Source organism: Dama dama, chromosome 24, assembly GCF_033118175.1.
Source record: "Dama dama isolate Ldn47 chromosome 24, ASM3311817v1, whole genome shotgun sequence".
Classification (NCBI taxonomy): Eukaryota; Metazoa; Chordata; class Mammalia; order Artiodactyla; family Cervidae; genus Dama; species Dama dama.
The window spans coordinates 22,391,565-22,419,007 of record NC_083704.1 but is presented as its reverse complement, the minus strand read 5'-3'; the positions used below and the strand labels follow the sequence as shown (position 1 = coordinate 22,419,007).

At 49.3% G+C, this 27,443-nt stretch overlaps 2 protein-coding genes and 1 long non-coding RNA gene across 11 annotated transcripts; 2 read left to right on the top strand and 1 right to left on the bottom strand.

The window, feature by feature from the left end:
- The first annotated feature begins 64 nt into the window (after positions 1 to 64).
- Positions 65 to 15,208, top strand: OGG1 (8-oxoguanine DNA glycosylase). Of its 7 annotated transcripts, XM_061127991.1 has the most exons (9): positions 65 to 229; positions 475 to 638; positions 988 to 1,095; positions 1,407 to 1,654; positions 2,204 to 2,383; positions 4,385 to 4,566; positions 5,560 to 5,710; positions 5,873 to 5,922; positions 14,604 to 15,208. In XM_061127991.1, exons 3-9 carry the CDS (start codon positions 989 to 991, stop codon positions 14,886 to 14,888), a joined length of 1,203 nt encoding a protein of 400 aa, XP_060983974.1. In that variant the 5' UTR covers positions 65 to 229; positions 475 to 638; position 988; the 3' UTR covers positions 14,889 to 15,208. The 7 variants fall into 7 exon arrangements, with proteins under 7 accessions (XP_060983974.1, XP_060983973.1, XP_060983971.1 ...); XM_061127990.1 differs by lacking the exon at positions 475 to 638 and having other exon boundaries at positions 66 to 229; XM_061127988.1 differs by lacking the exons at positions 65 to 229; positions 475 to 638 and having other exon boundaries at positions 647 to 1,095.
- On the bottom strand, positions 6,419 to 14,958 carry CAMK1 (calcium/calmodulin dependent protein kinase I). The gene is made up of 11 exons (XM_061127996.1): positions 14,852 to 14,958; positions 12,749 to 12,880; positions 11,181 to 11,255; positions 10,935 to 11,073; positions 9,994 to 10,120; positions 9,825 to 9,900; positions 9,024 to 9,136; positions 8,396 to 8,474; positions 8,212 to 8,299; positions 6,804 to 6,921; positions 6,419 to 6,697 (listed from the first exon to the last, which is right to left on the bottom strand). The coding sequence occupies exons 1-11, from the start codon at positions 14,932 to 14,934 to the stop codon at positions 6,615 to 6,617; spliced, it is 1,113 nt and encodes a 370-aa protein (XP_060983979.1). The 5' UTR covers positions 14,935 to 14,958; the 3' UTR covers positions 6,419 to 6,614.
- Positions 15,209 to 17,309: 2,101 nt separating the features above from the next.
- LOC133045714 (uncharacterized) lies at positions 17,310 to 19,724 on the top strand. 3 transcript variants are annotated; one of them, XR_009690319.1, is made up of 2 exons: positions 17,310 to 17,441; positions 19,166 to 19,724. It is a non-coding gene; the product is annotated as an uncharacterized LOC133045714 (long non-coding RNA). The 3 variants fall into 3 exon arrangements; XR_009690318.1 differs by lacking the exon at positions 17,310 to 17,441 and adding an exon at positions 17,567 to 17,972; XR_009690320.1 differs by lacking the exon at positions 17,310 to 17,441 and adding an exon at positions 18,404 to 18,464.
- The last annotated feature ends 7,719 nt before the right edge of the window (positions 19,725 to 27,443 follow it).

Below are 27,443 nucleotides of genomic sequence, written 5' to 3'. Positions count from 1 at the left end.
GGTGGCTGGTGACGCCAGATGGGACAGTCCGCGCAGAATCCTAGGAGGCAGGCCTCTGATGAGGAAGTCAGTGAGGCCTAAGGTTGTTCGGTGTCGAGGCTCTGGGACAAGCGCTTGGAGGGCAGAAACTCAAGAGAGCGAGGAAGTAGGCAGATTCCTCGGGATCCAGACGCTGTAGAGACATCTCGGGCTCGGCTGGCCCGGAGCTGCGATCCGGGCACGATTCTCGGTGAGGGGGATTCAGGGTAGGCAGACTGATGAAAGCGAGGATCAGCCAGAAGAGGCTCGTTGAGAAATGCCCTAAGGATGCCAGGGGATAGCACTTGGTTCTGCGGGCGGGTAGGCCCTGAGGGATCGCAGGGCTCGGAGGAAATAAGGCGGTGACGACTGTAGCTTGAGGGCGCACTGTGCGTCTTGGCCGCGGAGCGCGGGGATGGGACGTGCCGGCGTGCCGAGGGCAGACAAATCCCACAGAAGAATGGCCAACAGCGGGCAGCGAGCCCAGCGCGCGCCAACCGCTGCAGCGCCTAGAAAGGCCCGCCCACTCGCCGCCACGCCCGAATCTCATTGGCGCCTCCTAACTCTCCGCGGATTGGTTACCTCTGGGTCCAATTAGCCTGGCCTGAGCCCTCCTTCCGGTGAGAGTGGTCTGCCCCCAGAGAAAGCGGAAGAGCGCGTTAGCGCGCGCTTCACAAAGTCCGGGTAGTTTGAGGGACTGGGTGGTGTGCCTAAAGGCTATGGAGTGCGGGAGGGTCGAGACAGAGTGAAAGGGAAGAAGGGTTGAGGGAGCAGGGCCTGCGCGGAGTGGAGAAATTAAATAAAACTGCGGGCCTTAAATTAAGAGGCTAGGATTTGGTGGGTGAGCCCTTGAGAGGCGTGGTCTTTGGGGCGAGGTCTTTTGACAGGTAGAGCCCCTTCCGAGTGAGCCGGCCCATCGCGGGGCGGGGCCTGGCTGGAAATGTCAGTCATCTCCCTTCTGCCGGGTAGCATGAGGCATCGCACTCTAGCCTCCTTCCCGGCCCTATGGGCCTCCATCCCCTGTCCACGCTCTGAACTACGCCTGGACCTGGTTCTGGCTTCTGGACAGTCTTTCCGGTGAGTGACCCTGGCTCTTGGCTCCTCAGCACCTCAGGCCTTGGGTGCAAAGGAACGTTGGGGGTGAAGGAAGGGTACAAAAGAGACCGAAGCACGAGTGATGACCCTGTTAACTCCTTTATAAGGTGGAAATGATTAGCCTGCGCGGTGTTCTTCTGAGAATTACATAATATAATTGATGTAAAAGAAAGCACTTGTGTTTTGCAGTTCGTGAGTCAGTTTTGTATATGGAGCAGTTATAGGATAGGAGGGCCCCAAAGGGTGCAGAAAGGGGCACTGATTGCTAGGCTGCCGTATGCCTGGGGGCGCAGGTGGAGGGAGCAAAGCCCTGCGCACTGGAGTGGCGTGCTGGCCGACCAGGTATGGACCCTGACCCAGAATGAGGAGCATCTTTACTGCACTGTGTACCGAGGGGACAAGGGCAGGGTTGGCAGGCCCACACGGGAAGAGCTAAAGGCCGTGCGACAGTACTTCCAGCTGGATGTCAGCCTTGCTCCACTGTATCAACATTGGAGTTCTGTGGACCCCCACTTTCAAGAGGTGGCTCAGAAATTCAAGGGTGAGTACAGAGCCTGAGGCAGAGGTTGGGTTGCTTGTGATTTGGTTAATTTACTGGGTTTCACCATCTGTAAAATGGGGATTATATCTACCTCAAAATTTTATGAGAATTAAAGAAGCTAATACATATAAAGTGCCTAGAATAGTGCCTGACACACAGTAATTATTATTACTACTGTTAATGTCCTGCTGACCACCATAGTGGAGTGATGGGAATATTGAGCCAAATCCTGGCTGTGTGATCTTGGGCTGGTGACATCGTTCATTCTGTAAATGTTACAGAGCATCACCTATGTGACTGGGAATACCACAGTGAACAAAACAAATCCCCAACCTCATAGTGCTTACATTGTGTGTTCTTGTCTGTGGAATGGGATGATAACACAGACCTCACAAGATGCTGCAAAGAATGAGAGCTCCATTGTTACTGTCTTTAATAACGCTGTCCCTCATTCCCCTAGGCTCCCATTGGAGCCTAGGATCTGAGGGTAAGAAGAGCTCACTACCAACAGCAGGTGATTTCTCATTTCCCTACCTTTCTGGTCCCCAGGTGTGCGACTCCTGCAACTGGACCCCATTGAATGCCTTTTCTCCTTCATCTGTTCCTCCAACAACAACATTGCCCGCATCACTGGCATGGTGGAACGGCTCTGCCAGACCTTTGGACCTCGGCTCATCCAGCTTGATGATGTCACCTACCATGGCTTCCCCAGCTTGCAGGCCCTGGCTGGTGAGTAGCTGGGTCCCTGCCTCCAGGCCTTAGAACAGCTTTCAGGGTCTGTTGAGTTCTCCCCTGATGCCTTTCTTCCATCTCACAGCTTCCTGCCTTTTTAAATACTGCCCTCATCCAAAACCACCCTGCCTGGTCTGGTCAGCCTCAGTTATACCTCATCTTCCCTGTCCCTGAAATGTCAGCACTTCAGTAGTCTGTGCTTTTTGTGCATGAGTTCAGTGGCTCATCAGAAGACATCTGTATACAGTGTACAGTAGTTTGGGCTTAAGATACATGTTCTAGAGATCGCCTGCCTGGGTCTGAATTTCCGCTCTGGCACTTGACTTCTGTCTATATGATCTTGAGCTCATTATGTAGCCTCTCTGTGCCTCACGTTCTTAATCCATTGACTGGAATAACAATAGCTCCAACCTGTCAGAGTTTCATGAGGGTTGAGTAAAGGAATGCACACAGTGCACCTAGCATAGTGTTTCGCATATAGGAAGAAAGCAGAAAATTCAAATTGTTATCTCTGCTGTGAACCCAACAATTCTGCATCCCAAAACACACATGTTCTTCATGGGAGCGCTGTGAGGGAAGTAGTTTACAGAGGCAAGTACATCAGTTGGCATTTGTGAGAGCCAGGTTGGAGGAAGTGCTTAGTGCCTGCATGGCAAAGACACAGCCCCTGCTGGAGAAAACAGGATGTCCTGGGTGCTTAGAAAACCCATCTCAGGTCTCAGCTCCCAGCTTAGTAGTCATAATACCTCTGGGAATTCATTCACTTCTCCAAGCATCTCTTGGAATGGGAATGTGTGTTTGTGGAATGGGAATGACAGTTTCTATCCAGAAGGGTATAAGGCATGAATAAGGCAGTCATCTGAGCCACCAGGGAAGTCCTGAGTTTCCCTGGTGGCTCAGACTGTAAAGCGTCTGCCTACAATGCGGGAGATCCGGGTTCAATCCCTGGGTTGGGAAGATCCCCTGGAGAAGGAAATGGCAACCCACTCCAGTATTCTCGCCTGGAAAATCCCATGGACGGAGGAGCCTGGTGGGCTATAGACCATGGGGTTGCAAAGAGTCGGACACGACTGAGCGACTTCCCTTCCCTAAGGCAGTCATGAGGTAGTGCAGTGCAATGGGTTAAGAGCACCGGCTTGGTGTCCTAGACCTCAGTGCAAGGTCCCATCTCTGTCATGTCCTTTTTTGAGTAAGTTACTTAACCTCCCCTAAGCGCTCATTTCCTTCATCTGTAAAGTGGGAAGAACAGTAATATTGTCATCAAGGTCCTTGAGAAAAACATAATAGAAGCTGCTCCTGTTATTATGACTATTATTTTATTTATTTTTTAGATAATTTATCTTTGTCTGCTCCGGGTCTTCATTGCTGTGCATGGGCTTTCTCTAGTTGTGGCAAGCAGGGCCCTACTCTTCACTGAGGTAGTTGGGCTTCACGTTGCGGTTGCTCCTCTCATTGTGGAGCACAGGCTCTAGGACTCGTGGGCTTCAGTAGCTGCGGCTCTAGAGCACAGGCTCAGTAGTGTGTTACACAGGTCTAGTTGCTCTGTGGCATGTGGGATCTTTCAGGACCAGGGATCGAACCCATGTCCCCTGCATTGGCAGTAGACTGTCAACCACTAGACCACCAGGGTCTAGTGTATTATTTTAGATCATGTGTATGCCCTGTGTATTATTTTAGATCATGAATGTGAATTCATGAATTCACACCCTTTGGAAAGGTTAAAGAACTCAACTGAGGAGTTCCTCCACGACAGCAAGTCCTTCTCAATCCCTGCTCCAGTGCACAGCACATAGTGCTCAGAAACATTTGTAGAGGGGCAGAACCCAGGCTTAACCCTTTCCTTGTATGCGCAAGTGTCCTAGGGTCTCCCAGAGGATGGCAAGGTAGGAGAAGGGTACTTATGAAAAGCATACCTGTCGTTTGCAGGGCTCACACACTAGTCTGATGACAGGAAGGATTTGAGAATGTCTGACCCCTGTTCTCCCCACTCCCCCACAGGGCCAGAGGTGGAAGCTGAGCTCAGGAATCTGGGCCTGGGGTACCGTGCCCGCTTTGTGAGTGCCAGTGCCCGAGCCATCCTGGAAGAACGTGGTGGACTTCCCTGGCTGCAGCAGCTGCGCAAGGCCCCCTATGAGGAGGCCCACAAGGCCCTCTGCACTCTGCCTGGAGTAGGCACCAAGGTGAGGCCCAGGGTTGAGAGGGGCGGGTAGAAGCTACTCTAACTACCCATGAAGAGAGTAGCAGAGGAGGAGACAATGCAGTCCTGAGAGCTGGGTGTGGGCTTGGCTTCTGGAGACAGAGTGGGAGGGAGAAAGGATACCAGCAGATGTTTTATTAGAGAAAATGTAGAATGCAGAAAGGGTATAAAAGACATTGCTCTTTGAATGCATTTTTAGAAAGACCATTTGTTCAGGTACATACACACACTGCCTTATGTGTGCAGAAATTTCTGGAAGGAATCACAGGAAACTCAATAGTTGTTACCTTTGGGAAGACAAATAAGATGATGTTTCCAACTTTTTTTTAAACACCATACCATGTGACATGCAAGATCTTAGTTCCCTGACCAGGGATTGAGCCCATTCCCCCTGCATTGGGAGCTCAGAGTCTTAACCACTGGATCACCAGGGAAGCTTTCCACTTTTCATTTTGTTCTTCCCTTAAAATTATATGTACTTACAGAACTTTTTAAAAAAATTTTTTATTAAAGGATAATACACCTTCTTGTTTAATATCAAGAACGGTTAGGTATCAGAAAGATGATTGGAAATTTGGTATTTATTGTTTTCTTTTTTATATTTCTCTGTACTTTAAAAATGAATTTTTATTTAAATTACTCTTTTTAATAGGCTCTGAACTCCAGCCTAACATTAAATCTTGGTTGTGAGTCTCCCTGTCTGTGTAACTTTGTCCAACTCACTTCGCCTTTCAGGACCTGTTTTCTTATCTACAATAAACCTTCTTTTCAGGTTATGATGAAACTGGCACACATAAGATGTTTAACCAGTAGCACTCTTGTCACAGCTGTCTTTTAAATTATTAATAGAAAATATAGTTAAGAGTGTCCTCAGAGTGGAGAAGGAAGCATCTGGCTTTGGGACTAGAAGCAGGTTGCTGACTGGACCCTGCCATTCCTCTGTGGCTTACTGTGGCTTACTCTCTGTCTGTCAAAGGTGGCCGACTGCATCTGCCTGATGGCGCTAGACAAACCCCAGGCTGTGCCCGTGGATGTCCACGTGTGGCAGATTGCCCAACGTGACTACAGCTGGCACCCAACCACCAGCCAGGCCAAGGGCCCGAGCCCCCAGGCCAACAAGGAACTGGGTAAGAAGAGAGAGTGGGATGTCAGGGTTGGGATGTGTGGGCTGGGGTGGTAGAAATACACCTCTCCCTAAAACCCCACCCTTGTGGATAGGGAGCACAAGGGGCCATTTAACGTCACCTCACCACTTCTGGTTTAGGTATTTTTTTTTTTTTTTGGTTTAGGTAACTTTTTCCGGAACCTGTGGGGACCCTATGCTGGCTGGGCCCAAGCAGTGAGTGTACCTAGGCTTCCCCTCCATCTCCAGTCCAGACCCCATAGGACTTCTCCCTGGCCCTGACCTATTTTCTTCTACCTCCATTGCTGTCCCAGTTGACCCTAAAGGACTCTCTACCCACCCCAGCCCTGCCACCCATGAACCCTTCAAGCTGCCCACACTGCCCCACCAGTCCTGAGCCGTGCACCGCCCCCCACTCAGATGCTCACCCCTCTCGCCCCAGGTACTGTTCAGTGCTGACTTGCGCCAACTCCACCAAGCTGAGGGGCCACCAGCAAAGCGCAGAAGGAGGTGCCCAGGGCCAGAAGGCTAGGAGGGCATGGAGAAAGGGATCCCTGAACACCCCTCCCTCCTGCTCCCTCCTGCCCCCCCCATCCAGTCTCATGTTGGAGAAGGGACTTCCTGCAACTACCTCAGGGGCCAGGCACCCTCAAATCAAGCAGTTTGCACCAGCATGTGGGATATAGGTTGTCTGAGGAGACAGAGCTGCCTGTGATTTTGATCTCTTCCCTTTATTATAAGAAGGAACAATAAAATAGAAATATTTGTATGGAAAATGCAGTGGAGGGGTGGTACAGAAAGGGGTGTGGAGGGGGTGGGCAGGGTACCTCCCCAGTTCAGGGAGGGAGGGGGAGCAGGCCATCCCCAACCCTTTCTGCACAGCAGATCCTGACCCTGGATCCAGGCCTCTAGAGCTGGGGGTGCAGAGAGGGGGACAGTTCTGGGCTGGGCTCCACACAGCAGTCGCGACAGCAGCAGCCAGCCACCGGCCCTACATGGGAAGAGAGAGCAGAGCTGATCACAGGAGCAGACCTCCACTCCAGCCTGGGCCGCTCTCCACAGACCTCCCATGCCCTTGCACTGAGCCCTGTTCTCACCCCCGGCTGCTGGTGCCAGGAGCTCGCCACGGCTCGCTGTCTGTCCCTGCCCCTCCTGGCTGGTGCCCAACTGTAGCTTCCTCATGTGCCTCACCACAGCTGTGGCATTGAAGGCTTGCTGTGGAGAAAGGCAGAAGGGACTTTTAAGACAGTAGGAGATCGTAGGGCAGGGTCTGGCAGTAGAATTCTTAAGAGCAGTTCTGTTATTTTCATTCAAGTGATATTGGTTGATCCCTAAAACCCCCTGAAACCTCTACAAGACTTCATTAAATTATATTCAATCATATTATATAGTTATACACACATACACACACAGATATAAAATGTATATATGTAGACATGTATAATTTCTCATATAATTCACATTCACATAATAGTCAACACTTTGTATAGCATTGTGTGTCAGATATTGTTCTAAACACTTAATAGATCATTTAATCTTCCCGAAAGTCTTTGAGGTGGGCACTATTGGTGTCAGCATTGTCAAAGGAGGAAAACAGGCACAGAGGTTAAATGACTTGCCCAGGTGTGTATCATTCTCTGTTCAACCTGTCTATTGATATGTCCGTCAAATTTACCATGTCCTAAATCAAAATCTCTCCCAAAACAAGTTTCTGGCCCCAGGATCTCCATCTGTACCATCATCTACCTTGTCCCCAACCAAAATCTTGGGCGAGCCCTGGACCTCTCCTCCTCTCTCTTCCAGCATCCATTCTAACATCACTTCTTGTCGGTTCTGCCTCCCAAACAACTCCTAGTCCAGTGTTCTCTGTTCCCATTGTCACTGCTCTGATTCAAGCCCTCACTGTCTCCTGACCGCATCTCTGCCACAGTCCCCTAAAGGGTCTCCCGGCCTTCACCCTGCCTTTCAGCATCTTGAGAGCCCCTTGTAAAGGTCAAATTTCAGCTGAAAATCCTTCTGGAGCTCTTCAGCATCCTTAACATCAAGTCAGTGCTCTACTGTGGGACCTGAGCCCCCAGGCAGCCTGGCCCCGACCTGTCTGCAGCCTGGTTTCCTGCCTGTAGCCCCTTCAGTCCCGCCAGGCTTAGCACTTGCACTGCCTAAATGGCTGTACTCTCTTCTCCTGGCCCTTTGCACCCTGGTTCCCTCTGCCTCAGACCGTATTCTTCTGTGCTAGGCTAATTCCTACTCCGCTCTCAGGCCTGACCAGTCTGTCAGGCCATGACGACTTTACACCCCTTCCAGGACCCCATAACTTGGATTATGTCTCCTTGAGAAGCATACACTGTTCTCTCTCTAGTCTTGAAGATCAGGGACCATCACTGGAATAAAGTAGGTGTCACAGCATTGCATGAATGAATGAGACCCTTCAGTAAGCATCCCTGAGCATTTACTGTGTGCCCCACTTGGTGTGAGCTGGAGGCTAAACGGGGGTCGTGGGCTCACCTTCCACTTGCTTTTGGCAAAGTTCTTCTTGATCTGCTCGCTCACCGACTGGTGAATATTCTTATCTAGGGCAGTATCTCCTGCAATCCTAGGACAGGTGTGTGTAGAGGGCTGTCAGTGAAGGGAGAGGCAGGCCTAGGGGCCCCAGACCCCATCCTAGCCCGAGGCTTGTGGGATCTCTCACCAGGGGTGCTGCAAGGCCTGCTCACAGGTGAACCTCTTCTCTGGATCCTTCTCCATCAAGTGCCGGATGAAGTCTTTGGCTGAGCCCCCCAGACAAGAGCAAAGACAGCATGGCAGTGCCTGAGAACACCCCCAAGATAGAACCCACCCCCTCAGGTCTGGCCTGGCATCAAAGCCAGATCTGTCCATGCACTGTCCCACCCCACCTGTACTCTTTCCCTAAGCCCCCTAACCCAACCCAGCTCTCCAGCTTTCTCCCTTAAGAATAACTTGTTCTTAGAGAAGATTCACACTGATGTGTAAATGATTGATAATGGCTTCACAGCTTTGCCGCCTAACTGGAGGCACAAAAGGACAGATGAAAACATTAATGGTGTTGTTTTAGGTACTAGGAAATCAGTGTGGGGAGGTAGTCTGAAAAATACTATGACCAGGGGCCAGGCAGAGAAAAGCACCCAGGGTGAGGTGTCTGGTCTTAAATTCAGTGCTTAATCTGGGGCTGGGGAATCTGGTGAAGAGAGGAGACCTTCCCCCACCCCCACTCTCCAACCCGCCCGCAACCCCCCACCCAAGCAGATGAAGCAGGGACTGGAGGTAAGATCAGGGGAAGAAAGCAAAGCCCCAAATACCAGAGTCAGAGATGTCATCCCAGTAAGGAGAGTCAAACTCGTACTCGGCCTTCAAGATCTGTTCAAAGAGTTTGGCATCGTTCTCGTCATAGAAGGGAGGATAACCACAGAGCCTGGGCACGGAGAAACTCATTCTCATTTCCACTGTCAGTGTACACATTGGCTCCCAGATGGAGCTTTGGTGCAGTGTTGAGCTTCAGACAGGACCCCCAGGAAGGAGTTCCCCTTCTACAAAGTGGGGGATCTAGCTCTCTGCCTTGCTCACTCCTGTCTGACCCCACTGGCTTTCTACTCCGTACTGTGCCACCATCTGTCCTTCCTCAGAGCCTTTGCACTTGCTCTGTGCTCTCTCTAAACCACTCTCCCCGAACACTTTGAGTGTCTGGCTCCCTCACTTCATTCTGAATGCCACTCAGGCCACCTCCTCAGAGAGGCTCCTGACCTTATCTAAAACAGCATCCATCCCATCTCCCTACCCTGCTAGATTTTTCTTCACACATGTCTCACCACCTGCCATTATTTTACAGATTTATTTATTTGTTTATTTTCTGTCTCCCCTACTACTAGCATGTCTGCTCCCTGAGGGCAAGCACTTGGTCGCTTTTGTTCTCTGCTCAATCCCCAGTGCTTGGCCACAGTGGCCAGAAACATAGTCTCTACTGAGTGAAATAATACAGCCATTAACTGGTAGAGATAAATATGGATGGCAGGAAGGAAGAAATGGCACAGAGGAAGAAGAGAGCAAAGTAGGGGAGAGGAGAAGTCTGGAGTCATATCCGTAACATCCACGCCCCCACTCACAGGATATAGGCGATGACTCCAATGGACCAGCAATCCACAGCCTTGCTGTAGGGCTTCTGGGCCAGCACTTCAGGGGCTGTGGAGGGAAGGGGACACGGTGTTAACAAACCTCTGCCCTGCAGCTCCCGCTTCTTCCCTGCCCACAGCCCCAGACCAGGGCCCTGCGCACCCACGTATCCTGGGGTCCCGCAGGCCGTGGAGAGCACACTGCCAGGGTCTTCCATCTTGGAGAGGCCAAAGTCAGAGATCATGATCTTGGAGTCTTCATCCAGGCTGTAGTAGAGCAGATTCTCTGGCTTGGAGGGTGGGATGGAAGGAAAGGAGAGTTGGAAATGGTCAGAGGCTAGCAGAAGCTTCTGCCTCCACAAATACCCCAGTGAGCACCCCCAAAAACGCCACTGTAGTTTTACAGCTGCCATCTTGGCTGGAGGCACAAGAAACTCAAGGAGGTTCTCAAGGAAGCTAGAAGTTCCAAAAAGGACAAGGACCTCGGGGGTATAGGGGGTATCTCCTATAAACCTCAGGTGTGTATTGTGAAGCCCTGAAGAATTTTTGAGCACCTACTATGTGCCAGATCCTGTGCTGTGCTTCATTTCAGTTCATCCTTACCACGTCCCTGCCAGGCCACTGTGAATAATCCCTCTCTACAGATGAGCAAACAGATTCCTTGAGAGGCAAAGTGACTTGCAGTAGGGGATCTATAGTTAGGCAGTGGCTGGGCCAGAATTCAAAGTCAGCTCTGTTTCACCCCAGTGCTCTCCTCCTAGAGCAGAGTGCAATGTACCACCAAACATGCACCTCATCATCATCTCTGAGGTGTAGGGCTTTGGGGATTGCTGGCTTTCTTCTTTGTGTTGTGCTGTCATCCAAGTTTTCTACAAAGAGCAAGTGGGAGTTTTATTATCAGAAAAAACCTAAGATGTTACTGGGATAATCACCTTTGTGTTCATCTGAGTGTCAGAACTGGAATGGGCAGGAAGCAGTTTAGGGCTTATGAGGTCAGACAGAAAGGCCAGGCTCAGCAAGGGGTTGAGAGGTACCCAAGGTCACAGAAGTTTGTGGAGGCCCCATCCTTGGGTGCCCTAGCTCCCCACACATCCTCACACCCACCTTGAGGTCTCGGTGTACGATGCCCAGGTCATGCAGGTACTTGACAGCATCCAGCACCTGGAAGATGAGGCGGCTGGCATCCCGCTCCGTGTAGAAGCCTTTTTCCACAATTCGGTCAAACAGCTCACCGCCCAACACCCTGCAGCCAGGGACAGGGCAGTCTGGCCAAGACAGCGGTGGATGCAGAGAGACCAGGGAGGGGGCAGCAGGGACGGGTGTGAGAAGGGCTGACTCAGGGCCACTCACAGCTGCATGATGAGATAGAGGTGTCCCCCACTCTCGTAGATGTCATCCAGGGCTACAATGTTGGGGTGCTTGATCCTGAAAGGAGAAATGAGGTGGTTCAGAGCTGACAGTTCAGCCACCTCCCTACTCATCTTAAGGAAACACTGCCTGCAAACCTGGGCAGGATGAGCCAAAGATCTGGGTCCCAAAGGGAAAAGCTGCTTTACCACGATGTGTTACAGTGTCACGGGAGGCAGCCGAGCATGGAGGTTAACATGGCTCTGACATCGCACAGACCTGAGTCCTCATCTGCCTCTGCCACATGCTGTTGAGGGCAAGTCTTCTCACCTCACAGTGCTGACTGCTATAGGATTTTAACACTTGTCTGGGTTTATAAATTTGCCAGCCTCTCCCACCAGCATGTCACCTCTATAAGACCAGCAGCTTTATCTTGCTGACCACTGTTCCTCCGTACCTGGTGCAGACTGCTACTAAGTCACTTCAGTCATGTCCAACTCTGTGCGACCCCAAAGATGGCAGCCCACCAGACTCCCCCATCCCTGGGATTCTCCAGGCAAGAACACTGGAGTGGGTTGCCATTTCCTTCTCCAATGCATGAAAATGAAAAGTGAAAGTGAAGTCGCTCAGTTGTGTCTGACTCTTAGCAACCCCATGGACTTGCAGCCCACCAGGCTCCTCTGTCCATGGGATTTTCCAGGCAAGAGTACTGGAGTGGGGTGCCATTGCCTTCTCCGGGTGCAGACTGAGTGCTCACTAATATTCACAGAATTGAGTATAACCTCTCCAGGCCTCGGTTTTTTTTAATCTGTAATATGAAGCCAGTGATAGTACTTCCCTCCAAGTATTGAGGTGAGGATCACACGAAGAAATGCAGGGAAGAATCTTGGCACAGTGCCTGGCACACAGTAAACACTCTAGAAATGAACCAGTGATGGTGAGTGAGTTTAATGGAAAGCTTGGCTCTGCCACAGACTTGCTGTGTGACCTTAGGCAAGTCCTTTGTCCTCTCTGGGTGTCAGTCTTCCCAACCCAGTGGTGGAAATGATTATTTCGTCCCTGCTCAGCGTGGTGGGACAGCTCAGGTCAGAGGCTGTATGAGATTCTAAATGAGCTTTCCAGTGAGAACAGCAGGTTTCCCATCAGCATGAGCAGTTCAGACACCATCTGGTTGTTGTCAGGGCATCAGCAGATGAGTGTTTTTAAACTTGTGAGGTGGTGTAATATGTAGGGCAACTTGAGGTAGGTCTAGAGATAGCATCAGCAGAAATACATGGGTTCAAGACATGCTCAAGGATTGACCTTTAGATCTAACTGGACATTAAACCATTGTAAAGAAGCAGTGGCATCTTAATCACATCTGTCATGTTTGCTCTCGTGCTAGGCACTTGAAGTAAAGGACCTCTAATGCTCCCCACATCCTACCAAGTGGAGATAATTACCCCCATTTACAAATGAGCAGTTTGAGGCTCAGAGAGGTTAGGTGATTTGCCCAAAGCAGAGAGAGGAGGCAAGTGGGACAGTTCAAGACAGGGTTGACCCAGGGCAGGGACAGAATATGCTCCACGCACTTGTGTAGGACAGCGATCTCGTTCTCCATGCTGCCCTCCTTGCCCTCCAGAGCCTTCTTGGCGATACATTTGATGGCCACCAGCTTCTGAGTCCTCTTATCTTCTGCCAGGATGACCTTGGAGAAGGCTCCTCTGCAGGGAGAGGGGATTCATGTGATGGAGAATCGGAACCTCAGCTTCCCTCCAGCCTCTCCTCCATCCCCCTATGGGTTTCTTGACCATCCCCAGGACAAGGAGGTGGAACGAGCCTCCCTCTATCACCCATTCACCTCTCTGGTGCCAGAGGTGCCCCAGCCTAGCCAATGAGAGTTGTCTATCCCCTGGCCACAGTAACTGGGTCCTGTGATGTAAGCCAGGTTACTGGCACTTTGAGAATGAGGTGTTCTTTCCTGCTAAGTTGGTAGGATGTAAGCCTGGAGCTAGTGGTAGTCATCTTTGCCACCACTTGGGAAGAGAATGAAGCCAACACAAAGGAAATCAGAGCTAAGAAACAGTCAAAGACAGTTTCCTGATAACATCATGTGAGCCCCTGTACCCCATACCTGAAGTTTACCCCCTAGGCTTTTTGATTATGTGCATGACTGATTCATTCCTTTTTCTGCAAAAACCCAATTTGAGTCATGGCTTATTTAACACCCTTTAGAACCATGAAGAACATCAGCATCACCTGGTAGCTTTCCAGAACTGTGGAATCTTGGGCCCCACCTTAGACCTACTAAAATCAGAAGCGGCATTTTAACCAGATCCAATACTTAGGCCACCTGATGGGAAGAGCCAACTCACTGGAGAAGACCCTGATGCTGGGAAGGATTGAAGGCAAAAGGAGAAAGGGGCAGGAGAGGATGAGATGGTTCAACAACATCACCAACTCAATGGAGATGAATTTGAGCAAACTCCAGGAGATAGTGGAGGACAGAGGAGCCTGGCAGGCTACACACAGTCCATAGGATCACAAAGAATTGGACATAGAGACTGAACAACAGGTGACGTGTATGCTCACTGAAGTTTGAGAAGCAGTGCTTTCAAAGAGACTTAGGAGCGTACTCATTTTCACTAAAGTTCACTGGTTAACGAATGAGTGTTGACTAGTGCTCTCTAGAACTATTTGCTTTTCCTGGGACAAGAAGTCATAGTCAATGAACAGCATCTCATGGTGAAAACTCAATCATCAGACTAACTAGTGACTATGACAGCCTCATTGCTGGCTTCAGTCTTGTCCCTCTTCAATGTACCCTCTCTACTGTGGCCAGAATGACCATCCGGAATTGCAAATCTGCCACAAAGTCTTAAATGTTATCCTATGGCTCATGAGATTAATTCCAGCCTCTATAGCTTGGCTTTGAGGCCTTACCTGACCTGTTCCTCTCTTTTCCTCAGTGTCTTCCACTCCTCCCCCCAGCCTCTGATTATAAGCTCCACCAGACTCTGTCTCTTTCCACACATAACATACCTCTGAGCCTTTGTTTATGCTATTCCTCCTGCCTGGAATGCCTTCTCCCAGTCTGACAAGTACTCTCCTACCCATCCTTCAATCCCCAGCTCTAATGCCCCCTTCTCTAGAAAGTTATTCCCCACACAGAAGCCACTGCTCTCTGGGTTCAACAAAGTCCTCATTTGCGAACTTCGCTAGAACACAGCACACACCCGGTTGTCATTTTCCGTTAGCCTGTCTCCCTCATATGTTTGGGATCAACTTGAGGGGCAAAGATCAGGTCTGAGTTATTTCTGGATTCTCACCATGGAGAACAGAGCCATGCCCAGCTTCAGTTCCAAAACCTAGGCCAGAACCCCCAGTTCTTGGCAGCCAGTTTAAAAAACTGGCTCCTCATTCTCGCCTACTTTCTTCTTGTCACAGGGACCCAGAGCAAGAGCAGCCTCTGTTCTACCCCGTCAGCCAGAAGTGAAAACTCCGGGCCACTCGGGCCATACAAGGCCACCACAGAGCCTGTGCTGTAGGAAACAGGAAGCAGAGATCAAGTGGCCAGAGGAAGCACCACCCTGGACCCAGCCTCCCCAGCCAGCCAGGCACAGAGTGAGGACCTTCGCCACCCCACCCCCCAGCTCAGGGACAGCTCCCCCTTCTCTCCTGCCTCCGAGACTCACGTTCCCAGAACATCGCGGAAGTCGTAAATGTCGCTAATGTCCTCCGCCTGCTTCCAGCAGGGGCCTTCCACTGCCCCTGGCATGGCCCACTGCCCCCTGGCCACAGCCAGGGCTCCTGGGAAAGGGAACGGAAGAAGACTCAGCAGGGCTCAGACTTCCTTGTGGGAACTTAGTGAGGGCCCCATTGAGCCCACATGTATTCATTCCTTGATTCACTCATTTGACAAAATCATCCAACATTCATTCACAGGCCATGGGTTCATTCAGCAACATCCATTCATTATATCCTTAAGCCTAGAGGAAAATCCTTCAGGTGGCAGCAAAATTCTTTGTTCAATAAAGTCACTCATTCATTCATTCAGCTCACCTCCCAATTTCTCCCTCTCTAAATCCAAACAGACGAGGGGACACTGAACTCTAAGAGGACACCAAAGAAGACCCCAGAACAATTTGTAGAGACACACAGCCCCGGAGGATCCCCCTGTCCCCAGAACTAGCGATGTCACTGCCCCACCCCGGGAATTGCTGGAGTGTCTCCTCTCCCTCCTCCTCCCTTGCCAAGCCTCTCGGAAATCAGGTTTCCGGCAGCCTGGGCTTCCAGCAATATCTCAGCCACGTTTTTAAATAGCTCCTTCTGCACTGTTACCACAGCAACAGCAGGCACAGCTGGAGCTACCCAGGCCTCCTGTTACCCCTCTCCGTCCTGACTCCCCATCTGGGTCCCAGTAGCCTGAGAAAGGGTCCCCCACAACCTGTTCCCTACTAGGGGCTTCATCTCACCCTGATCCAGCCTATACTTTTACTCTGCTGAGACCTCTGTCACAACCAGCAGTAGCGGGTGAGCACTCTCTCCCCAGTTATCAGACGGAGAATGGGGAGCTGAAGTTGGAGATAGATAGGATTTGGCTGGAGATGGAGAGCTGCCCAATGAGGCCCCAGCTAAGCTCACTGAAAGCAAAAGCCTTGGAGGGCACTGCAGCCAGACTAGGACCCATCCAGAAAACACAGCCTCTCAATCCCATCATAAGCCCACGGAAAGGGAGGTCAAAACACAGCCCAGTGTGCCGTGTGACCTCAGGGAGGGCACTTTCCTTCTCTGTTTCTTCTGCTGGAAAAAGAGGGGAAGGTGCCCTAACTAGAGCCCATGGTGTGAGATTCCACTCTTTGGATGGGACTTTGTTCCCGGGGGGCCTGACCACCCATCCCAGGGGCAGAAACTTCTAGGAAAGGAGACTTGATGGTAAGCTCCAGAGGGCAGAATTTTAAAATCCATCTGGAGGCCTGGTGAAAAGAAGAAAACCTCACAGTTCCACACATATCCCTGCACCAAGACCCACCCACAACCCTGAAACCAGACGCCTGCCCCCAGATCCGCACACTCCATCTCCAAATGAGTCTCTGATCACACATGTACACCCAGACATCAGCCCACATCAACTCACTCCCCCAGACACCCTCACACCCAGACATCTCTCCCACACCCCAAAACACATCCACACACACCAGGACAAGATGACACCAGACAGAACAGGTACACACACACACATACCTACCTCACCTGTATACCAGATCCTGGATTCCTCACACCTGTCACCCTGCAGCTCCTGTACACCCCGTTCAGTGGCTCAAATCATGTCTGAGTCTTGTGACCCCATGGACTGTAGCCCACCAGGCTCCTCTCTCCATGGGATTTCCCAGGCAAGAATACTCGAGTGGGTTGCCATTTCCTTCTCCAGGGGATCTTTCCCACCCAGGGATCGATCCTGTGTCTCCTGCTTGGCAGGCGAATTCTTTACCACTAAGCCACCACAGAAGCCCTCCTATACACCCTAGAAGCTCTTCAACTCCAAATCCTTATACATCTAACTCCAAACATCCTCAGGACACAACTATATACCCCCCAACTCTGACTTACTATCCTTTGAGCCAGACCCCAGCACACACAACAGTTGGATATAGTCTGGAACAAGAACACGGATTCCCAGACATCCCCACCCAGACGGATACCCTTACACACCAACATGCCTGCAACTTCACATTTGATCCACTTGCCTGTGCTAAGACATTCGCACACCCCAATACGGCTGCCACACATCTATACCTCCAAATGCTCAGTCCTTCCACACTCAGGCCCAGCTGAAGCTGAAGGCAGACACAGACACACACATCCCTCCTCACCTTCCTCTTTTACCCGCTCAGTTTCCCACTGGCCACCTGGCACCTGCTGGGCCTGGGACAGAGCTGGGAGAGAAAGGCCCTACCCTGCCCAAGTAGAGTCCAGCACGCCCAGGCACCCCCTCCCATCCTTGGGAGAAGGTACCCAGAGGATGGGGGGTCCCGCCGCCCTCCGGCGCCCACGGTCGTGGGCGGGTCGGCTCCCGGGCGGTACCTGCGGCTGCCCCGCCGCGGGGTTGGCTGGGAGGCCCGACTTGGCTGGGGCCGAGCTCCGGCCGCCGTCCGCCGCTGCTGCGCGCCTGGCCCGCCAGCCCGCTCTCTCGCTGGGGCTCGGTTCGGGCTCCGCTGGCTCCCTCCGCCCGCCTGCGGCTCTGATGTCAGTGGAGGAGGAGCCTGCGGCGGAGGGACTGGGGAGGTGAGGCCCCGCTCCGGGGCTGGGGAAGGGGCGCCCGGGGCGCTGGGCGCGGAGGAGCCCCTCGGTTCAGTCAGCGCAGCCGCTGGACTCGTTCTATCTTTCGTCTCCCGGCGGGGTCCCGGTTTCGCAAAAGGAACCACTGAGGCATAGAGAGATGAAGGGTTCAGAATCAGCAATTGGTCAGAAGCAGAGTTGAATTCGAACCCGAGTCTGCCGTCTTCCGAAACGGAAGCTGACCGTTTTCACCCTGTCTCTAGAAGTTTCTTTGAGACCAGTTCTGTGAGCTTCCTTAGGGCAGAGCTCTGTCCCCCTCCCCTCCCCGCCCCGGGAATTAGTCCCTGGGAAGGGCTTGGGAGACTTGATGGGGGTGGAGGAATGGGGCCGTAGGCAAAGGCCAGCGCAAAAGTAAGCAATGAAGGGAAGAGAGGCAGTCGTAGGGTGGGGGCCGCATTCTTCTGGCGGGAAAACTAGAAGGTCCTTCTCTGAGGAAGAGCTGATGCTCTAATTCCCTACACCTGCCAGGCAGAACAGGTGTGGTGCCCGGAGGGCCTGGGGCGGGGAGGGGAGGGGAGGGGAGGAGGGAGAGTTAAATCAGGATCCCGGGGGAAGTCGGCCAAGGAGGGCCACGTGACGGGGCCGGCGCCTGGGGCCCGTGGCTCAGGGCCAGGTTGGGGAGGGGAAGCCCGAAACCGCTCCGGGCCGGCAGGCAGGGGGCCAGAGGACCTGACTGACGTCATCCTGTGCAAGGCCTTCCTTGGGAAGATGGTGGGGCGGGGAGGAGCAACTCCCAGGAAGTCGGGGTGGGCCTGGACTGGAGCCAGCCAGAGGAGCCAGCCTGAGGGCCCCCGACTCCACCTCCGTCACGACCGAGTGCTGCCCCCAACTTTTGAATTCCCGCTTTTTCCATCTGGAAATGGGGAGTCGTGCGTTAGTCGCTCAGTCAGTCGTGTCGACTCTTTCTGACATCATGATTTGTAGCCCGCCAGGCTCCTCTGTCCATGGAATTCTCCAAAGAATGCTGAAGTTGGTAGCCATTCTCTTCTCCGGGGATCTTCCCCACCCAGGGGTGGAAGCCAGGTCTTCTGCATTGCAGACAGATTCTTTACTGTCTCAGCTATGGGTAAAGGACGAGGCTTACCCCCAAGTCAGTTTCAACTGGTTTTTCCCTCTCTTACCCTAAAGACTGTTCTAGGGTAGTCAGTTTGTTATGCCTGTTTTACGGGTGAGGGAGGAAGATGGCTGAGGTTTCTAGGACAACTTACCTGGGTCACACTTTGTCTCCCTGAGTCTCAGTTTCCTCATTTGGAATATGGGAATATTGATGACTGACTCAGAGTGCTCCCGAGAATTCTATGAGCTGATGAATGTGAAGTGCCTGGAATACCACTGGGATTTAAAATATGACAGCTAAAATTTACTTTTACTTTAGTATAAACAGAGGCTCAGAGAAGGGACCTGATTTGTCTAGGAATAGGGGGCTAAGGGGCAATTTCCTTCCCCCACATCTCCTTTCCACTGGTTAGATTCTTTCACTTGTCAAGTGACAGAATACCCACTTAAGCCAGCTTCACCAGAGAGATACCTAGGGCTTAACATAGCTGAGGCAAGAACACCATGGCTCAGCATCAGACTGGAACTGGAGACACAGTACTTGTAGGATTTGCTTCCTCTCATCTCTCCTTGTCTTGACTTTTCTTTTCACTTTGGTTTCCGTTCCTCTGCAGAGTGATCTCCTCTACCTGGCAACAAGCATGGTGTGAGAGCCCCAGCTTTCCAACTGAACCCAGCAAAAGAGGAGCTACACCCAGTTTCGTGTATCAGTTTCAGGGAAGGACTGTGATGGGCTCTGCTGAACTGACACGCCTGTGCTTTCACCCCTGAACCTGTTGGCAGAGGAATAAGGTACTATACAGGATAAATGTACTGTCATGGGCAGCCCCACCAGAGTCACACGGAATGAAGATGGCTATATTGCCCAAAGGAATAGCAGTGCTGGGCAGGCACAACCAAAATCCATCCCAGCCCTGCTCCCATCAGTCAGAAAAAAAAAAAAATCAGTTAATATGTTTTGTTACGTACTCTTCCAGACTTTTTATAATGTATATACATATACCCATTTCCTCCTATAGCCCCCATCTCCAATGAGCCCTCATCTTCAATGAGCGTATTTCAAGGTACTAAAAAAGTAAGTCAAGGAAAGTCAAAATATATGGAAACAAGAAAAGAAAAAAGTAAAGGAAGTAATTCCCTTCTCTCTGTAATTAAAAAATGACATAACAGCTCAGACATTGCCATCAGTTCTTGAATCCAACAGAAAATTAACCATTAGATGTGTGAATGGTCTTCTGAGATTAGAGAAAAATGGAAGAAATCACAAGGAAAAGATGGACAGGCTTATGTGCAAACATAAAAACCTTTTTTATTGAGGTATAGTTGATTTACAGTGTGTTCATTTCTGCTGTGAAGCAAAGTGATTCAGTTCAGTTCAGTTGCTCAGTCGTGTCCGACTCTTTGCGACCCCATGAACTGCAGCACGCCAGGCTTCCCTGTCCATCACCAACTCCTGGAGTTTACTCAAACTCATGTCCATCGAGTCTGTGATACCATCCAACCATCTCATCCTCTGTCGTCCCCTTCTTCTCCTGCCTTCAATCTTTCCCAGCATCAGGGTCTTTTCCAATGAGTCAGTTCTTTGCATCAGGTGGCCAAAGTATTGGAGTTTCAGCTTTAGTGTCAGTCCTTCCAGTGAATATTCAGGACTGATTTTTCTTTTAGGATTGACTGGTTGGATCTCCTTGCAGTCCAAGGGACTCTCAAGAGTCTTCTCCAACACCACAGTTCAAAAACATCAGTTCTTCAGCGCTCAGCTTTCTTTGTAGTCCAACTCTCACATCCACACATGACTACTGGGAAAACCTTATATATATATGTGTGTGTGTGTGTGTGTGTGTGTATATACATATATGTGTATATGTGTATATATATACACATACACATGTACATATATACTTTTTTATATCCTTTTCCATCATTCTTTTTATATTCTTATCCATTTTATCATAGGATACTAAATATAGTTCTCTGTACTATACAGTAGGACCTTGCTGTTTATCCATTCCATATATAACTTACATCTGTTAACCCCAGCCTCCATTCCACCCCTCCCCTCCCTGCCTTCCCCTTGGCAGCCATGTCTGTACCCTGTGTCCGTGAATCTGTTTCTGTTTCATAGATAGGTTCATTTGTGTCATATTTTATTTATTTATTTATTGGCTGTGCTGTGGCACAGTTTGCACGATTTTAGTCCCCGACCAGGGTTTGAACCTGAGCCACCGCAGTGAAAGTGCCAGTTCCTAACCACTGGACCAGGGAATGACCAGGAAATTCCCTGTGTCATATTTTAGATTCTACATATAACTGATATAATATTTGTCTTTCTCGGTCTTAATTAACTTACTGTAATAATCTCTAGTTGCATCCATGTTGCTGCAAATGGCATTATTTTGTTCTTTTTTATGGCTGAGTAGTATTCCATTGTATATATGTACCATGTCTTCTTTTTCCATTCATCTGTAGTTGGACATTTAGATTGTTTGCATGTCTTGACTATTGTGAATGGTGACATAAGGGTGCATGTATCTTTTTGGATTAGCTTTTCATCTGGATATATGCTTAGGAGTGGGAGTTCTGCATCTTACGGTAATTCTATTTTTAGTTTTCTGAGGAACCTCCATATTTTTTTCCATAGTGGCTGTACCAGCTTATTTTGGAGGTTCACTTTTGTCCACATCCTCTCCAAAATTTGTTATTTTAGAGTTTTAATAATGGCCATTCTGACCGGAGTGAGGTGGTACCTTGTAGTTTTGATTGTATTTCTCTAATAATAAGAGATGTTGAGCATCTTTTCATGTGCCGGTTGACCATTTGTATTTCTTTTTTGGGAAAATGTCTATTTAGGTCTTCTGCTCATTTTTCGATTGGATTGTTTTTTGTTGTTGAGTTGCATGAGCTGTTTGTATATTTTGGAAATTAAGCCCTTGTCGGTTGCATCACAATTATAAAAACATTCTTAACTTCTGTTGTTCGAAACAAACCCAAAACTCTACCTCATTCCAAGATCATAGCTAACAGTAAAAGGCAAACTTCAGACTGAGGAAATGTTTTAGTGACAATGGGTTAATATTTCTATTATGTAAAGAATACACAAAATTGATAACTAAGAACCCAATAAATGGTCAAAGGAGACAGATGAAACACAACGAACATGGAATATTCTCTACCTTGAAAGTAGTCAAGGAAGTACAAATTAAAAGAAGAAACCATTTATAGCTGATGTTAGTGTGAGCAATGGGTACTTCAGTATTTCTGGTGGAAAAATGACTTGCTAAAAATCTTTCTTTTGGAAAGCAATTTGGCAGTATGCATCAAAAGCTTAAATTAAAAAAAAAAAAAAAAGCTTAAATAATGTCCAGCCTTTTGACCCAGGAATTTCTCTTCTGGGAATCAATTTCAGGGAAATAATCCTAAATTAGGGCAAAGCTATGTGCTCCAAGATGTTTGAAGAAATATTTTTATAACAACAAAATTTAGAAGAAATTACCAAAAAGAGGATGACTAAAACATATAAGGTACATCTACCAGATGTACTACTTCACAACTTGTAAATTGATGGTACCTGCAGCCTACTTAAGAGAGTTTTCCTCTCCTTTTCTAGACATTAGGTCCCCAAGGACAGCACTTTCAATATTATTTCTCCTTCCATTCTTGAAGGCCCACAAGTTCTAGTCAAGCCCCACATTTGGGGTTTTCCTCTGCTTCTGTGGTGCCTACCCCTACTTTCTCACCCAGGAACAGCCTATCTTTAGAGGCTCAGAGGTCCCTCTGCTGTTTACCAGATCTCACTAATTTCTCTTGGCTAACACAGGCATATTCTAGGGCACATATTCTTGGCCTTTCGCTGATTCTCATCCCACAGAACCTAAAATTTTGTATGTGATGGTGCTGGCCAGCCCAGAGAGGGATGTTTATTTATTTATTTATTTAGCTTTCTGAAAGATCTTTAATAAGGTACCTTGGTAACTCAATTCATTAAGGAAAAAAACCAGGTTGGTTTAACTATAACTGATGTTTCAGTGCAGCTCCAAAAGTCTTTATAAATACAGTCATTTGGAGAGGTGGTCCTGGTCCTGGATCAGATTATTCCTTGTGTTTCTGAGAACAGTAAGAAGGGGGAGAATTGTGATGTTAGGAATATGCTGCTGCTGCTGCTAAGTCACTTCAGTTGTGTCCGACTCTGTGCAACCCCATGGACTGCAGCCTACCAGGTTCCTCCATCCATGGGATTTTCCAGGCCAGAGTACTGGAGTGGGTTGCCATTGTCTTCTCCGGAGAGGGACGTTTAGAATAAGGTCTCTAAGGTCTAAGAGCTGGCTTACAACACTGACTCACACCAGCTATCTGATCTGGCTCTTCCCCTTTCTGTATCCTAGTTTCCTCATCTGTAGAGTAAGGGTAACAGTATTGCCTGCTCTGACATAGAGTTGTTGAGAGGAGCAAATTCATGTACAGTGCTTAGCACCACCCTAGCTTGGGGATCCCTTGCATAACCATTCTCCCAGAGTTGTTTTAACAATATGTCCTGAGCTTTCATCAGAGATTGGGATAAGAAATCACCATGTGGAACTCAGTCTCCTTTTCCTGTCACAGTTATGGAGAATATTATCTACACATGACTCCAGTTGAGAAATTTCACCAGCATGACAAATTATTAGAATTTTTGTCAGTAAAACTGGGAGATGCCCTTTACTCTGATATCAAATGTTCTGAGACTGATTCATCATATTTCCATTTTGCACCTTAGCTTCCAGGAAGCTTAGAGCTAAAGCTAATGGTTAATGACCGTGACGCCATTAAACCAGATGGGCTAACTTTATGAAACTCATTAGACACACCCTCAGATATGTTTTCCCAAATTCTTTTGAAAAAGAAAGAGACAAAGGGAAGAGAAGGAAGCCAGTATAGTTCAAAAAGAGGGCTTGGCATGCCCCTTACTTTATCAACTAGAACATAGGTTTGGTTTCTCTAGGAGACACCCAAAATAATTGTGACTTAAAATAGAAATGTACAACAATCTGGTTACAGCAGTCTCAGGCTGGTACAATGACTACAAGGTAAGAGGAACCCTAGCTTTTTGTCTTTATCCTCACCTGTTCCTATGGTGTCTTGGACCACACGTTTCGAGAAGCGTGGCCACCATGCCTCATCCCAGCCGTGGGGAGAAGGGAACATGGAAGGCACACCCCTTGGGATTCAAGGCCTCATAGTAACACACATCTCTTCCACTCACGTCTGTCAGCCAAAACTTGATCACATGATCATACCTAATTGCAAAGGAAGCTAGGATATTAAGTCTTTCGGAGGCACGTGTCCAGCTAAAAATCAGGAGTTCTATTACTATAGAAGAAAGGGAGAATATATTTGGGAGGACATCTGCCAGTTTCCGCCACATCCTCCATCTCAGATGTGATTCTTTGCACATGATTGCACTCCTGTCTGCTGCAGTTTCACCCTCACCCCCTCTTTTCAGCGCAGCCTCCCTGCTGCCATCAGAGTACTTCCCATTTTAGAGTGCTGTCACGGCACTGCCCTGTTCACAAACCACCCCTGACTCCCTACTGCCTAGAAGAGTGACGCCCAGACTGTAAAATGCATCAGGAATCACCGCAGGGCCTGCTGAAACAGACATCTGGGCCCCCCCTGGAGCCCTGCTGACTGGGTAGTTCTGGGCCTGGGAATTTGCATCTTAATTATTAAGTTCCCAGATGCTGCTGATGTTTCTTGTTCAGCAACCACACTTTGAGAACAACCACTGACCTTAGGAATAAAGCCAGTGAACCTTAACCTGCCATTCAAAGCCTGTCCCAGCCTGGTCTCAACCTACTTTATGCCTCATCTCTCATCCTTCCCTCCCCCTCCACACATCCAGGGCTCCAGTCACGCTGAAGTTCTCACCTCTCTCTAAGCAAGCCGGCTGTTCACACCTCTGTGCCTTGCTGTTCCTTTTGTCTGGAATGTCTTCTGACCCTCAACTTCCTTTCCACGTTCTCCCCGAAGTCTTTCCTCACCCTCTAAATGAAACGGAAGTGTTAATTGCTCAGTTGTGTCTGACTCTCTGTGGCCTCTTGGACTGTAGCCTGCCAGGCTCCTCTGTCCATGGAATTCTCCAGGCAAGAATACTGGAGAGGGTAGCCGTTCCCTTCTCCAGGGGATCTTCCCTGACCGAGGGATCAAACCTGGGTCTCCCAACATGGCAGGCAGATTCTTTACCGTCTGAGCCACCAGGGAAGCCCTCTGACCCTCTGAGCTGTTATTAAATCAGTCTCTGTCCCCAGTCCGTGCAGATTTTATACATTCTTCTGTCTGCTTTTATTGCCTTGTGTTTTGGTTGTCTGCTCAGCTGCCTCCCATTGTCACACACGTGGCTTTTAGCCAGGGTAACAGGATCACTGAGTAAGGAAACAAAAGTATGAATGAGGAAATGGAGGCAAGTAGATAGAGCAATAAATGTTTTTATGAAGTGAATAAAGAGAAAAAGCAGTGAGTGAATTATTACATGAACAAGTGAATTATGGTCTGTTTATGCTTAGTTCTCTCCTTTGAGCCCTGAGCCACTCATCAGGAAAGGAATTTACTCTCTGACCATTTTTCCACAAACTTCCAGCCATTGCTTCCTCCTTTTTTTTCTTTGGCTACACCCTGTGGCTTGCAAGATCTCATTTCCCCCGCCAGCAAATGAACCCAGGGGTCACAGCTGTGAAAGCCCAGAATCCTAACCACTAGGCCACCAGGGAATTCCTCATTGCTTCCTTCTTAGCAGAAGTCATGTGCGACCTTGCATCCCCCAGTTAGTTCCCCAGAGTGCTCAGGAGTTGAGAAGGCCTGGGGACCCATGCTAGGTCATGTTCCCTACGCCAGGGTTTAACCTCTACCCAGTCCTGTTCTCACTCACCCTGGTGTTTCTGAAAGTTAATTGTAAGGCATTGGGGACTCAGGCTAAACAATGGTAGTGGATGATTTTCAGGGCCAACACACAAAAGACATGTTTTTACCAAATTGGTGATAAGGGGTCACTGTCATTTCCAGTTAAAACTGTAGCCTAGGGAATTCCCTGGTGGTCCAGTGGTTAGAATTCCACACTTTCACTGCTGGGGCCTGGGTTCAGTTCCTAGTCGGGGAACTAAGATCCCACAAAAAATAAAGAAATTGGAGCCTTGAGGTGCTGAAACTAATCTCCCCCTTCTCAAAGGGAACCCAGCTTTCCCCAAAGCCCATAAAGGAGGCCTTCTTTGGCTGTAATGGACATGGGCAGGCCATCAGAAGGGACTCCCTGTCCTGTTGTGGTTGTCACCTGTCACTGGTACTAGCAGGGCTGTAACCGTTCTTGCACTGAGGCTGTGTGGCCTCAGAAGGCAGTGAACCTTTTTGAGCCTGGATGTCCTCCTCTGTAAGGTAGATGTTACTCCTCACCTTATAGGTGTGTAATGAGCATCAAATAAGACATGGGAGCGAAGCGCCAGCATAGTACCAGGCAGAAGGTAGATGTGCAATAGAGAATACCTAGAATTCTCACAACCGATCCTTGAAAGTTCCGTTTTTTCCCTGATGAACTAGGCCCAGTCAGTCTTCTAGGGTTTTTCCTTCTAATTATAATGTCTACCTTCCCCTCTCACAATTCTACCTAATCTTGGGACCTCCTCCACAAAACCGTCTCTGTTCCTGGAACACTGTGCTAATGACGCCTACTGTACTTATGGTCTGGTCTAATGGACATGGAAATGAGTCGTAACTAAGAACAGGGGGTCTGTAGGCAGGGCTTCCATGTGTTGCCGTACAGGTTGTGCACTACCTAAACCTAGAAGTACCATGCGCAGACTGTAAGGAAGTGGGGCCCTAATGTGTCATAGAGAGACTCAGTGTGCAAGTCAAACTGACTGAGCTTGAAACCATGCTCAACCACTAATCCACTACTTGAGCAGGCAAGGTATATCAACTCCTAAGACTTAAGTTTCCTCATCTGTGACTGGGATATTATTAGTACCTACATGAAGGATGTTTGAGAAGATTCAATAGCTTAAAAAGTTTAGCAGTGCCTTGTACAAGGCCGAATTTATTGAGCACTTAATTTTAGACAGTAAGTGTGGGTGTTTCTCTCTGAGAAGGCTCTACAGAACCTCGGGGCAGTGAATCACTGAAAATCTGCAGCAGCACCTCCCCCACCCCCCACCTCCACATAGCAAGAGGCAGAGCCTCCCTCACACTGTCCTCTCAGGACTGCACGCCACCCTTCTTTTTGCCAAAATCCACTTGTATTAGTCATATCTTTTCTAGTTGACAAATGACAAAGCTCCAAAGTAGACTAGCTTAAGCTGAAAGAAACATTTGTGGGCGAATATAACTGAACTCCAGTGGAGGATCCAGGGCATCAGCTGTATCGTTTGAGAGCTCTTGTCTTCCATCTCCTGGCTCTGCTTCCTCAATTGGCTGTATTCTCAGGCAGACTTTTCCATGTGGCAGGAAAATGGGTTACTGCGTGGTTCAAGCTTATATTGCATTTTTTTCACTCAAAAGAGAAGTCCTCCTTTCTTTCAGCATCCATAGAGCAGTCTTACGTAAGGCCTCTGATTGGCCCAGCTGTGGTCACTTGCCCACTCTTTGGACCAGTCATTGTGGCTAGAGGGATGGCAGACTGAAATTGGCCATACTGGTGTCACGTGTCCACCCTCCTCTGACAGCCCCACAGAGCCAGGTGGAATGGGAAAAAGGCAGTTCTCTAACAGGAGAGGTGTTGGCCGTCCTGGCCATCCTCCTTTAAGGCTGTATTCATAGGTCACTTCCTCAGGGAATCTCTGCAACGCCCCCCTCAGATGTGGACCTCAACCTTCCCACAGTAAATTGCAAATTATTCTCTGACTCTCTGACACCAAAGTTTAGGAACAGTTGGAG

Bases quoted from the DNA above. Each gene is read 5' to 3' on its own strand.
- OGG1 (XM_061127988.1), top strand. From the start codon at position 959: ATGTCAGTCATCTCCCTTCTGCCGGGTAGCATGAGGCATCGCACTCTA. The intron at 4,567-5,559 runs GTGAGGCCCAGG...TGTCTGTCAAAG, and splicing joins TGCCTGGAGTAGGCACCAAG to GTGGCCGACTGCATCTGCCT. The intron at 5,923-14,603 runs GTGAGTGTACCT...TTCTTGTCACAG, and splicing joins ATGCTGGCTGGGCCCAAGCA to GGACCCAGAGCAAGAGCAGC.
- CAMK1 (XM_061127996.1), bottom strand. From the start codon at position 14,934: ATGCCAGGGGCAGTGGAAGGCCCCTGCTGGAAGCAGGCGGAGGACATT. The intron at 9,901-9,993 runs GTGCGCAGGGCC...TTCCCTCCACAG, and splicing joins CGGGACCCCAGGATACGTGG to CCCCTGAAGTGCTGGCCCAG. The intron at 8,300-8,395 runs GTGAGAGATCCC...CACCTGTCCTAG, and splicing joins CAGGCCTTGCAGCACCCCTG to GATTGCAGGAGATACTGCCC.